Below are 13687 nucleotides of genomic sequence, written 5' to 3'. Positions count from 1 at the left end.
TCCTCAAGAATTACATTGAGTGATCACCAATGATATATATATATATACCGGATTTTCACGACTATAAGGCACACTTTTTAAGTCTTAATTTTTCTCCAAAATGGACAAGGACGCCTTATAATCCAGTGCGCTTTATATATGGACCAATACTAAAATTGTTATCACGATAAAATAAAATATATCAGTCGATAGGGTACACCATCCTCTATACAGGGGGTTAATCTCGGGTCTGTGATGTTCCTTGCACCTCAAAACATTCAAGGCGGCCCAGAAGTTTTTCCTCGCGCTGCAATATAACCTCTCAAGTTACAAATAGGGGCATTAAGATGAACATTAAGTGGTGCAAGAGAAAGTCACCCATTTTGGTTTCAGGCACCCATTTGGACCTTTTCTATAAGCGCAAAACACATGATGAGATTCTTCTCATGTAATCGCCTCACAACAAATAACGCATTTTCACTACTATAAGGCGCACTTACAAGTCTTAAATTTTCTCCAAAACAGACAGTGCGCCTTATAATCCAGTGCGCCTTATATATGGAAAAAACAGAAAACCATAAACGAAAAACCACCAGTGTCGGATATTAAAAAAACAAACGCCTGAACTGAAACAATACTGTTAAATATGCAGATGCCATCTTTGTTTACAACATCTTCCATCATATAGCTTCTCCCCCACTGCAAGATTTTATACAAAAAAATCCAAAACATCAACAATGGCTGGTTCTAGAGGTGACTGTGTAGTGAGTGCTTCATACCTTGAAGTCAATAGCAATTACCGTATTTTCACAACTATAAGGCGCACTTAAAAGTCTTAAATTTTCTCCAAAATAGATAGTGCGCCTTAAATATGAAAACAATGTCATTCATTTTTATAATGCGGTGCGCCTTATAGTCGTGAAAATACGGTAACTCATTTTGCATTCGAACGAACTAGCTGCCCACTTCATCACCCAAGGATCACACATTTAAACATTTGATGATTTTTGGAGAAACAAATCTGACTCTTTGAACAAGTTTGAACATACTAAGTTTCCACCTAACTGCGTAAAATTGGCTTCTTGGTTTCAAAAAGGTTGTTAACTATTGTCATAAAGCCCCCATGTTTACTACAAGACTCAAACATTAGACAAAACGACTTATGATGCTGCCAAAAGGCAGACAAGGCGAGGCAGTGCTGCTTGTTTGTTTGCAGGCGTTTTTGTCTTTTTATTTTATTCCCTCGCTGGAGATGAAGCGTAATGGAGGCCGTTCAATAAAGAGACAGGAATCAAATCACTGCAAATCCCCTGGAGCTTTTCTCCTTGCGTTCAGAATGGAGAATGGAAACAAAAAAATGGTGGTTAATTCTCATGATCATTCAAGGACAAGCGAGGAGAGCTTTTGTTATGGTTGCCAATACAGCTCCAAAACAATAACTTAACACTGTCGTGAGTTCAGCACTTGAACGAAAAAAAAAAAAAAGAGGATTGCGTTCCTCTTTTACTCAGTGGGATTATGACGCCGTGCCAGATGTCAATCATCTGCCCGGGAAAACATTTGCGCTGAGCTCTGCATAATGTTTGACTTGGCAAGATTAAAATGAGGAGGAAGAAAAGTCGAGTAGCGAGTGAAGGTTTTCTAAGCTTATGTTATACGCCGGCACTAGGCGAAAGGGCGAGACCCAAATACGTCCACGCAAAAGCAGTCGAGCTTGCATTTTAGGGGATTTTGGTTGATTTGAAGTGGGACTAAGGAAAATACCATATCAGGTTCTGACATTGGAGTATCCGATTGACAAGAAATCTGGACTACATGCTAATTTTGACAGCACGACTTGGCTTTTGTCATACACAAGTTACATGGCGAGCCACTCTAGTCGTTGGTGGTTTCAACTGGAATTCCACTCCAATCCAATTTGGACCAAGAAATCATAACATGTGAAGTGGGACTTTGTGGTGGGTCATAAAGGGGAGTAACGGCAAACCTTTTTTGGGAGTTTTGGAACATGTCATGTGTTCTCACCTTTTTTTGTATTCATTCAACGAAGACGGTGCTGATGACACTTGATTCTTAGCTGCATGCTATTGCCTCAACAACATAAAATGTCATTCCAAGTTTAAGAGAACACATTTTACACTCAGACTACCTGTCAGACCACGTCAAAGGCAGACCAAACTCTGCACATTTTTCTATCAAACTTTCAGCACTTCTTTCTTTGAAAACAACAACAAGATAACACAATAATATACAACGTACTCTTCCATGTTTGAACCTAACGCAAAACCCACACCTTTAGCATTGATTTAAAAAAAACTACTGCAAAAAACATGGTGAAAGTCAGTCTGGCTTGCAAGGCTATGTTCGTTCCCCAATATTTTGAATCCATTGGGTTTAATGAGTCAAATAGCATTTACACCATGTTTAGTCAGAAAAATGTCATGGCTGATTAATGAAATGGCCCAACCCTGGTTGGCGGCAAATTTCAATGTAATCAGCACAATACATCTGTGTCCACAAGGAGAGAAAAAAAACTTAGAATTTGCCAACCATTCTTTGACTCTCAAAAAAACAAATACGCTCCACTTGTTCTTGGAAAAGGTGAAGACTTTGACGTCAGGGTGACAGCATGAAATTCTAAAGTTTTAAACAATGAAAAACTTCCTGACCTTTGGGGAAATCAATTCAAAAATGGTTCCCGTGAAACTTAACACCATCTATGTTATACTTGTCATGTTAGTGCCATAGGACCCTAAACATAACAAACACAACCCTCCCTCTCGTACCATACTGGTTTCCTGTCCTATAAAGGGGAGCACAGGATATCCATTTTCTGTTTCTCCATCTCGCGAGGCGCGGGATATTTATCTTAGGATTGTAGCGGTGGGAAAGGACACAGTATCCTGGTAGAGTTGGGAATCACTATGTTATTGTGTCATCATCATTGCTACAATCGAGAGAATCACTTCAGCCGCTTTTCAGTATTAATGTGATGTACAATTATTGGAAACTATTGTCATATGATTCTACATTATGTGATTTGATAACATCTTTTTGTAGCATTTACTGTAACTATTCTGAACATTAAAAACTCCAATTCTACCTGGCGTATTGTGTCACATGGAAATAACAGAAGACTAAGTTTTAAATCCAATTCAACTTGTATTTAATTAATTACACCCCAAGTAAATTTTTTACATATTCATTGCAATGGAATGGGGTGGCAGAATGGTCACTATCATCCATTTTTTTTCACCTTCTTCCATACCGCCCATCCTTGAAAAGGCCTGAGCCTAACTCAGCTGTCTTCAAGTGACACTAAACAAAGATTGGGATTGTGTAATGGGTGGGCATAATAGTCGAGTAATCATAATACAGTGGTAAGTCTACAAAAAAAAATCCTGTAACATTCAATGTAAAAATAACATATTAACAACCCTATTTCATACCAGTGTACATTAACCCTTCAAATGTGAGTGTCCCAATTTAAAAAAAAAAATTTTTCATTCTGTGTGAAAGACGCAAGGATGGAAAATCCTCCGTTACATCATGTTTGCGTCAATTCTGAGCGGAAAGGGCTTTTGACAGAGAATGAGTACGAGTACAAAGCTATGAAGTGCAAATACGACAGCCAGTCAGCAAGCAAGGGAGTGAATAAAGTTAAAAAAGGTCAGGCGTTGAAAAGGTTTCATTCGGTAGAGAAGGCTGCAATGTGAGCTGACATTTAGGGGCCATCTTGTGATTACATTCTCCTGCAGGTGTGATGGCCGACACTCATATTTGCGCCTCGGGCTCACTACAACGAGCCCACTAAGACCTTTTACACAAATATCAATATGAACCCATGGAAAGGTTACAGCAAGAAATGGCTCTGAGTGGAATTAGTGCAAAATGGTGGTGGTTTAAATCTATAAAATGTTAGTTATCAGACTTCATGGACAGCATATTTATGCAATGCAAAGAAAATGGTGGTCTATAGACAGATAGATAGACCGGTACTTCACTTTTTCCACTTTCTCTAATGCTATAGCCTTGAACCAAAATGGTAGCGGTGCAAAAATTAATCGATTAATCAATTATAGAGCAATAATTGGATCAAGGTTTTTTTTTGTGACTATTTTGCTTGATTAATAACATGGAATTCAAAGCTTCGAAAAGATAACTACAGTGTTCCCTCGCCATTACGCGGTTCGACTTTCGCGTCCTCAGTGCATCGGAGATTATCTATTAATAGGTAATAACAGTAATAAAAGCTTGCAAATTGTTTACCCATAGCCCACAAAAAATGTAAAGTACCAGTATGCCTTGGCTAGATTACGAAGGGTAATGTACATCAATTACATTTGATAGGAGTGTATGGGACAAACATGTTTTTGTCCGTTATGCACACACAATATGGCAGTGGTTGTATAAGTATAAATAGCATTGGTGTTTAGTACACATAGCAGACATAGAAAGTAGACGTACCTGTCAGTAGAGGGGGGTCTTTCAGGTTGCGCCTTGCTGGCTGGTGTGTAGAGGGAATCCGAGTGCTGGTGGTGGTGTTGTAATCGGGGGTAGCGGTCCAGGTCATTGCGGGGGCTGCTGTGGCCACCGTTATTAAGCGGACTGATGCCGGCGTAAAGGTGTTCCTCCTCCGAGGACCTTTCCGCCGAGCGGCTCAAGTCCAGGATTTCGGCATAATCTCGCTCCCGTGCCTGACGCTCACGCAGTTCTCTGGTTTTGGCCTGGATTCTGTGTAAAGTAAAATTTCCCACGGACAATAATATAAATGGGACATCTCAAGTTGGGTTTTCACTAAGTTTTGTTGCCAACAGTGCATTCAAAATAAGTGTCTTTTAGACAAATTTGGTCATTTTTGCAGTGTTTTACAAAGTTAAAAATGGCTTGTTTTGATAATCCAAAGGTATTGGTCACAAAAAAGGTTGTTCTTTTGTTGTTATTGTTTTGATTCTGTGGTTACAAAAAACCTTTCAACATCAGTTAATTACAAGATCTGCTCTTTGTCTTCATTCGGGTTGGCACAGATCTGTAAGATACACAAACTAAGGTTGCTACCATGACCGCAGTAGGAATGAACAAAGTTGTGCACCAAAAATGTTTTTTTTCTCCAAATGTCATGTCATTGAGTTATGACAAATTCAGGAAAAAAATGATAAAATCAAATTGCAGATCCCTTTAAACTATAGTTAAGTTAACAACAAAATTGCATGGCTTCTCTGCACAAGTTGATGCTCATTTCAGTTTGTCTATATTACTTTCCTATCTGGAAAATTGACATTGAATATGACCAAAGTTGCCAACCTTGTGTAGCATATAGGTGCATTCTTAAGGGACTTAAAGGGCCTTTACACATGCACATGTTGGCCAACAGTTGAAATTTAAATGGAGGAAGAAAATTGTCTTTGTGAATCTTATCTATGCCTTACCAAATTAAATATAATTTGTTAATGATGGAAGATTGTTGGCTTTCCCTTTAAAGTTGAACACTTTCACCTTTGGGCCCTTTATTGGTATTCAAGTTTAAGAACAGCAGCACCCCATGATTTAGGTCATGTTCCCACACAATGTGTGACATCCTTTAGCATCTGCTTCAAGTTTTGCTAACGTTTGAGTAAAGTTGCCAGCATTTATGTGATTATTATGGGACAACATCCATTCCTACCACTGGCGGCGGGTGGGCTAGTCTTTGCGTTAGGATGCACTAACCCCATAATTAGTGAGCAGGCCTTTACAAGCAGCAATTATGGTTAAGAAAAAACCCACTGAGAGTAGGGCTGCAGCAGGGGAGTCCCAAATGCGGAACACTTCATTCTAGTAGGCCATTGTACGGAAAAAAAGCACACTAGTTGTAGTAGTAGCTGTAGATTTTGTTTAGTCTACAGAAAAATGCTGGCTAATAACACCCCCACAATTCCCATTGGAGTGGAAAGTAGTTGACAAAGACAACTACAAGTGTTTTTTTTTTAACAATTGACTAATATTAAATGTTTAACAATTTCTAAATCACCTTTCTTGCTCCATCTTCATCTTGAGTGTGTCCTCATCTGAGGCTTGCATGTCCTCCAGTCGCCATTTGTTAGAACCTTTACGTTCCATCCGATCATCTTTTCGGTGCTTTCCGAACCTGAAAACAGCAAAAAATGTCATTTTATTTTCTTAAACTAAGCAGGAAAGTATAACCTTGAGCCTTCTGGTTCACCTGAACATATCTCCGAGCCCTTTGAGCATTCCCTTTTTGGCTTTTCCTTTCTCCTTCTCTTTTTCTTTGTCTTTTTGCACATCTGTCTTCTTCTTCTCCTTGCTGCCTTTCTCCTTTTTCTTGTCATCTTTGGCTCTTGTGTTCCCATTGACCATCGTCATCTTTTCACCTCCAGGCGACAGCGGCGCCAGCTCGGCGGCTACAGTGGACACGGAATCTCGACCCGAGCGAGAACTCTCCTCTGTGTCCTCCTCCACTGCAAGACACACAAAATTCCCAAAACACCTTTTCACACCAAAAAAAGCTTGAGTATAAAAGAGAAACATTTTTCTTTTTCCCCTTTGTGCTTGTGAAAACAAGTCTCGCACTTTTTTTAAACATAAGCAGAATATACCAAGTCTCATAACGAGGGGACTAAATAAACAAGGATATTTTTTATGTGTCCAATTGCGTAACCAATATAAACAGCATAATTGCCCTTATATTCATACATTTTGCATGAAACAGTGGCAGAAAATTAACATTCCGCCATGAGTGAGCTTTGCTCAATAAGTAGATTTTCGCATGAAGTAACTTGTTTCAAGTAAATTTTCGATTTAAAATTGTGAAGCACTAATTAATTCATTAACTTAAGAGCTAACAGGCCTTATACACACCGACCCGTGGTTAGTCACAAACTTAGCCCTTCATCCAACACAACAAAAGCAGTAATGGTTCAGCTGTCAACCAAAATGCCATCACTTCCATGCTTCACAATGCAAAGATTTAGGCTTAACAAGGCAAATTACGTGACAACCGGGGTCCTCGTCGAGGAGGGCAAACCACAACCGCTGCAGGGGGCACAAAATATGTAAATGATAACACTGAGATAGGCGATTTGACAGTGAATATCTTACGCGTCTCCATGCCCTCGTCGTCATCTTCGGTGGCGGGCGGCCGGTCGTACGACTTGTCGATGGCTGCGCGGAAGCTCTCGTTGCAGCCCCGGCCTCGGATGATCCGAGGGCGAGGACGGTGGAAGGGAAGGTCGCCGTTGAGCGTCACCTCGGCAACGGCTGTCTGGAGACTCTCCAGGGAGCTTGACTTCTTCAGGCCCAACGAGGGACCCACGTCCTTCGTGGACGAACCTGTTTGAAACACAGGGAGACACACTCAAAAGAATGCATCTTCAATGTATGATTTCTTTTTTTTACCCATTTTTTGTCATATTTTTGGGATAAAAAAAATTGCTTTTCAGAATATTACTTCCTGGGTGTTTCCTTCGAGAAAATGGAAAAAATACCCCATCCAGATTATTTTTTTTAATTAGTATAAAGAATAGTGCTTGGCTGCCACAACCAGAAAAAAAGTATACCATCAAATGTGCCCAATTTCAGGTTTTCATTTAAAATATGACCAGTCTTGCAAGAATTTCTTCCCCTCTTTGAAAATCCAATAACAAATGGGCGACACCAACATAAACTAATCCTAATTTCATTGATACAGTGCTAAATTTCAACAAGTGTCATGACAAATGTGAATGGTGCTGACTCTCAATATGAATTCTATTACTATACCATTTAGTACTAGGTCTTCTACAATTACCTCAAGTGCTACTTTTACTACAGTTCCTAATTGTTACCTCTACTCCAACTCGACCATCAATATTTTTCCCAATACAACTACTACAAATTATACTATAATCGAAGACTATTTCTACTTCTACATTAATTACAAAATTAATTTTTTCTCAAGCCACTGCAACTTCTAAAACATCTTGTATTCCTACAACTATTTTAACATATTTGTGCTAATTAAGTCTAGAAATAATCTCACCCACCACATTCCACTTCTAGTTTATAACTTCTAGGAACCATGACACAGTTAGTTTATCAAAGAAAATTCTCCCCCTTGTCCTATTTGGCAAAAGGAGGCAAATCACCCAGATTTGCAGACTGGTTCTGTCTGCCTTGTACTTGCTTTGTGGTACTTTATACTTTGACCCGCTTGAGGGAAAAAGAAGCTGTCTCAAGGTCATCCACGCGAGACGTCACATCTTGTTTGGTCTCTGTCAAACAGAGCGTGCATTATTTACGAGCACGTGATTTTGTTTTAAGTCGCCCCAGTCGAGGTCTAAAATCAAATCAAGCAAGTTGTACTTTTATGTGGGTGTGGAAAACTTGCAGCTGTATTCAATAAATGTGCATGACAACTTCCATAGACTTTCGCTGTAGTAGTAATGGATTAGAAAGGGGACATTGGCTGGAAAATTGACATTTTAATGTTTGTCTTGGTGTGGCTGGAGTGTCTGCCCACCCACCAAGTGTGAAATAAAATAACTGCGTCAAACTTGACTTTTTGTGTTTCTGAAAATAGGTCTAAGCAAGTCCTTCTATTGCCACATTGTAATGCGACACTTTGGACGTACAAAATTTGCCAGGGATGATTTAGCAACTAGGCTGGACCATGTTACTGAATTTTGTTTGGTTATGTCAAACAATATTGCCACTGCGTTGGTGTATTTTGGATAAAAATGTCCGCATTTCTGGATATTCCAGATGTTGCGTAGATTTAATGGTCATACACCTTTTAAGATATTGCTCACGGATAATGCGGGCTGGAATTGTCGAGCGCTAATGTGAGCAACAATAATTAGCGAGCGACCCGGCAGCCGTTAGGTCTTCGAATAGTGTCTGGACTTGACAGTGATAGATTACTTGCTGTCAACACGCCACCTTAAACGAGGACGGAGCACAGGGATGGCGTAATTAGCCAGCCAAGCTCCTCTGTTAATGAAAAAAAAAGATGGAATTTATCGTCTTTAACGGTGACCTCAAAACAGAACATGAGCGATTGTGTGCTCAACAAGCAAGAGAGAGAGAAAAAAACTAAATCAATAAGCTTCGTTCTCAACCGCAATGATAATTGATGAACGCGTTCAAACTAAATTGGTTGTGAAGAAACAAATTCAATTTTAACAGACATTGTAGGTATATAAACTGTGTGTAGATGTGTATATATTCATATTTTGGGGGGGGGGATTCTATTATGCAGTGGTTTTCAATCATTGGGGGTTGGATTATCAACTTAATTTGACCTTTTTTCTACCATTCAACCACCCAATTTCCTTTAGATTATTTGATCAGACAAATGTATAGACTGTTGCCAACGAGATTTCCAAATTAGAATGAAGAAAAACTTTAAAATGGGAGAAAATAAGGCATAAGGTCCCAGACTGTGTAGATGTGCCTGCTGACTCTACTGTTCTTGGAATGTTATGTCACAATGCTTAACACCCTTTGTAATCCTTAAAGGACTGAATATTTGTATTATCAGTCCATGGTACCTTATTCGAATAGGGAGCTGGCTGGCTCTAATGTGCTTTTGTAGTCTATAACCAGCTCTGTCTGCAACATCTGTCCAGAAAAAAACCTTTCCACATTACTCTCCTTTACAGCTTCTTTATGTGAAAAGTGTGCTGAATTGTAGAACGGTGCACAGTTACCATCTGCAGAAAGATCATGCTGTAGTCCTTCACTGTTTGCTGGTCTTTAACCATTCTTAGTATGCTTGGTTTTGGCCTTCACATAATTTTCTAATGAACAAGAATTGTTTTTGTCACACCATGTTCCTCACAGTGGAAACTGACAAATTTCAGAGACAGCTTTTTATAGCCTGGTCATAAATCAACAATGGGATTTCTTTGGGTCATTTAGAGTTGTCTTGAGCCGACAAGTTGCCACTTGTTTCCAGAAATTCAAAGAGTAACAACATGCAAATGACAAACCATAAAAAGATTTTATCATTACTAAAGATCTGTTTAAAAGGTTCAAGCTGGATAATCTTATATTGCCAATTTTGGTTCCCAATTAACAAGTAGACGCTATAGCTATTCGGATAAACAGAATGAAAAGGGTTTGCACCTGCATTGTTGTTTTGACACATCAAGCATTTTTGTTACCCCCACAGGGAAGAATTAAAAGTTCCGCAACCCCTCCAACAAAAAATAGTCTTATGATAAAATTCTTACTAAACCTCTGCTTAACTCCCCGAACGAATTCTGACAGAGAGTGCACTACTGCTATCCACCAAGTGAATATGAAATGACACTTTATTATGCCTAGTTTCACATTTGAAATATCCCTATATCATTTTTTTATATCATAAGGAAGTTTCCAATCCGAAAACATATTTAATTATCGATGAATATAATGGAAAATACAGTTCTTGGTACCACTGTAAATAACCATTTGAAATACAGGGTAATGTATTAAAATAGGGAAATTTAGGGAGAATTATTTAAACTTCTGGATGGAGAAATTAATATTTGAATATAAAAAAATCTAACAACCCTAAGATTGGACCCATTTTGTCACAATTCATATCAGAAGAGTCTGGAAAGATTGGTATAACTGCTGTCAGAATGAAGGACAGGAAATCTGGATCCTTGCATTTGATTGGCCCAAAAAGTTGTGGCATTTGGAAAATGTCTGGCCATACTAGGATTAGCCACATGGCAATACTACTGGCTTTTATTTCTATTTTTTTTTCACTATTACAAATCTAATAAATGAAATGTTGTTCATTTTCAATGTTTTTAAACAATATTATTTAAGTTGAGATGCACAAGATAAAGGGTTGGTCTGTTTCTGGCATTGATAATCTTTTCTGAATACAATCTGATTTCTGAAACATCAATATTTCAGGTATTCAGAAGTTGGGAATGTCTTTCTATGAGGCTACTTTTACTTGTTGCACTACTACTAGCCACTAACCCTTACCTGTGACGGCGTCGTGCCGCAGGCTGAGGTTAATCTCGTCGGCTACTGTTAAAGGAAACGGAAGACGGGGAGGGGCAAAATATTTAGGGCTTTAGTTAGTATCGGTCACATTCCTCATGCAACATCCTGGTACAGCAAACATTACAAATGATAAGGATGGGAGTCATGTCATGCCATGCCATGCCAGAGAAGCAGCTGATATGAAGGACGAGGATGGAAAGATGGATGGGTTTGTCATGGGGAATGATGACGAAAAAGTGTAGGAGGAAAAGCTGGGCAGGCATTTCAAAAGAAGTTTTAAGGAGAAAAAACATGAAGCAAACAGCAGACTCATGGCCAAGCCGTTGAAGATGACGTGAGATGTGTTAGAAATGTTTTGGCTGAGTTGTAATGGCTCACAATTTGGATTGCACTGTGAAAACACACTAGATTGCAAAATGTACAATTCTGGTAAAACACCAGATTAAAGCCCACATTTGCCAAAACTGATTTTTTTCCACAACTATACTTAAGATTGACATTTTTTTTCTAGTACAAAGTTGGCCAACCTTGATCTTATTTACAAGAAACCAAGCTGTTGAAGGTAGTACTGTCATTTTTCAAGTATGAAATGACACTAAATTCATGTTTACTTGTACCTAGCGTATATTGACAAGATGTACTTGCATTCCAATGCAATTTTTGATGTAAGAAATTCATTGAATATTACTTATTCACTACTCACCATAAACAAAAACAAACAAAAAGTTAGAAAGGTTGTTAAATATAGTTCCCAACTGGGAAGGTTCTCAACACTGACTATTTTTATAACCTAACTCTGTTTGCAGACATGTAATTAATGTAAAATAAATGTCTATTTGACACCCTATTCCTATTTTCATTACCTTTTCAAATAGGCATGTTATAAGTGAAATAGCTACCTAAGTCCATGCTCTTGGATTTGCGTGTCTTGATGATTTCCATCTGGGAGGCATCCCCAAACTGCTTGGTGCGCTTCTCCGACATACTCTGTCGGCCAAAACCTTCCCGTTGGAAGGTGGCGTCAGCGGCGTGGCTGTCTTCTGGACTCTTGGAGCTGAATTTACAGACAAACCAGAGAGATATTTGATTCATAAAAGGCACAAAACAATCAAATAAATTAAAGGCTATTAATTTAAAAGATTACAAAATTGAAAACCTTATTAAGTAACCAAAAATACATCCTTTAATTTGACAAAACGCAAACAAGCAAATTGTGATCAAGCCTACCAAATTTAGATGAACAATATATAACAGTAATCCCCCGAATAACTATCGCGGCTTCACTACATCGCAATTTTTTTTTCTGTGGGAAATTTTGGTTAATTTCTTTTTGTAAGTTCATAAAAATGTGAAAATCCACACTGAAACTCACAAGGTGAAGCCACTCCCCTGTCCTCCGCTTGCTATTAGAACATATTACTTACCAGGACTCAGCACTGAAGTAAAAAAAACTTGTTTTTTATTTTTTTTAAGAAATAGGTTTGAATGCAATATTTGGAATGTGGGATTCTTCATTTATTGCGGCCATATCTGATCTACATTAACCACTATAATCGAGGGATTACTTTGCATGGCTCTCTGATTCCCACCTTTCCTTTGGAGCAGGGACCTCTTGAGCCCAAGACGGTGTTACGTCGGCGTTGAAGCCACTATTACCCCCCATGTCATCATGGGAGCTGGATGATGATTGGTCAGATAAGTGTGGAGGGAGAAGCGGCGGCCCGTCATCCTCAATGATTACAGTGTCATCCTGTGGCATGTTAACGGTTGGAGAAAGCTGGTAGTTACCTGCAAATGAGACTTAGTTTAACATCAGCAGGGTGACATCACGTAATGAACATGACATGAAGCCTCAGTGAACTCCAAAAACTAATTGGAATAGTCAACTTGTTGCGCACTTCTACATGTCCACAGTAACCATTTGGTTGTTTAAAATGAAAACCCACAGAGGCATGGTGGCAGGCAAGCAAGATTCCCTACTCGAAGATTTGAAGAGAACGACTTTGAGCAAAGCTTAGAAACGACTTGTTGTCGAAACAGACAGTATGCCTGAGGCTGTTGGACTGCAACACCAAGATTACAAGATTCATCAAATGGGATAGGCACGAGCGACCCCCACAAACCTTGCGAGGGTGCACGGTACGGAAAATGAATGAATGAATGAATTATTCTGACTCCCCACTTGAAGTTTAAATTAATCCCAGTAGGTAAGGCAGCAGGCTGCTGTGTAAATGGGTAAAGATAGCTGTTTAAGTGCTTGAGCGCTGCAACAGTGCATGTAAATAAATCGCTATGCTACACAAGCCTCTTCCAGTTACCAATTACAATAAGCAAAAAACATTGGCACATTGTTATATTACAATGAAATGGAATTTCCTCATGTCACAAAATATATTGTAATTCAACCGAAATGTAAGTTTATTCACTCAATACAATAGAAATTACTTACTAAATTATGTTAGGATACTTTGGTCTGGAATTATGATGTAATATGATATACTGTGATTAAGATAAACTAGAAATGACTCAGATTATGATTCACGCAAATTACAAAACATGACGCAATCTAATTATGAGATGAACCAAGCTAATTATAATACATTAATTTACTCCAAGGACCCATATTAGGTAGGAGTCAGGCCAATAACGACAATTCACTCCCCTTATCACACTTATCTGTCGCAATTCCTGTTTGATTTGTTCTAATTTGGATACAATTCACTCT

At 38.8% G+C, this 13687-nt stretch overlaps 1 protein-coding gene across 6 annotated transcripts in view; it reads right to left on the bottom strand.

Annotated features, from left to right (window-relative positions):
• The window catches only part of LOC144201437 (partitioning defective 3 homolog), a 105773-nt gene that overhangs the window by 19986 nt on the left and 72100 nt on the right, over positions 1 to 13687 (bottom strand). For 5 of the 6 annotated variants that reach the window (XM_077724056.1, XM_077724058.1, XM_077724055.1 and 2 more), the window contains 7 exons: positions 12552 to 12750; positions 11862 to 12016; positions 10942 to 10986; positions 7078 to 7308; positions 6182 to 6437; positions 5990 to 6106; positions 4447 to 4713 (listed from right to left, as the gene is read on the bottom strand). In XM_077724056.1, coding sequence (XP_077580182.1) covers positions 4447 to 4713; positions 5990 to 6106; positions 6182 to 6437; positions 7078 to 7308; positions 10942 to 10986; positions 11862 to 12016; positions 12552 to 12750 — 1270 coding nt within the window. The remainder of the gene's footprint in view (positions 1 to 4446; positions 4714 to 5989; positions 6107 to 6181; positions 6438 to 7077; positions 7309 to 10941; positions 10987 to 11861; positions 12017 to 12551; positions 12751 to 13687) is intronic. The other variant, XM_077724057.1, reaches the window with a different exon arrangement.

The sequence above is a fragment of the Stigmatopora nigra genome, chromosome 9 (genome assembly GCF_051989575.1).
Source record: "Stigmatopora nigra isolate UIUO_SnigA chromosome 9, RoL_Snig_1.1, whole genome shotgun sequence".
Classification (NCBI taxonomy): domain Eukaryota; kingdom Metazoa; phylum Chordata; class Actinopteri; order Syngnathiformes; family Syngnathidae; genus Stigmatopora; species Stigmatopora nigra.
This window is presented reverse-complemented; position numbering and strand designations above follow the sequence as displayed.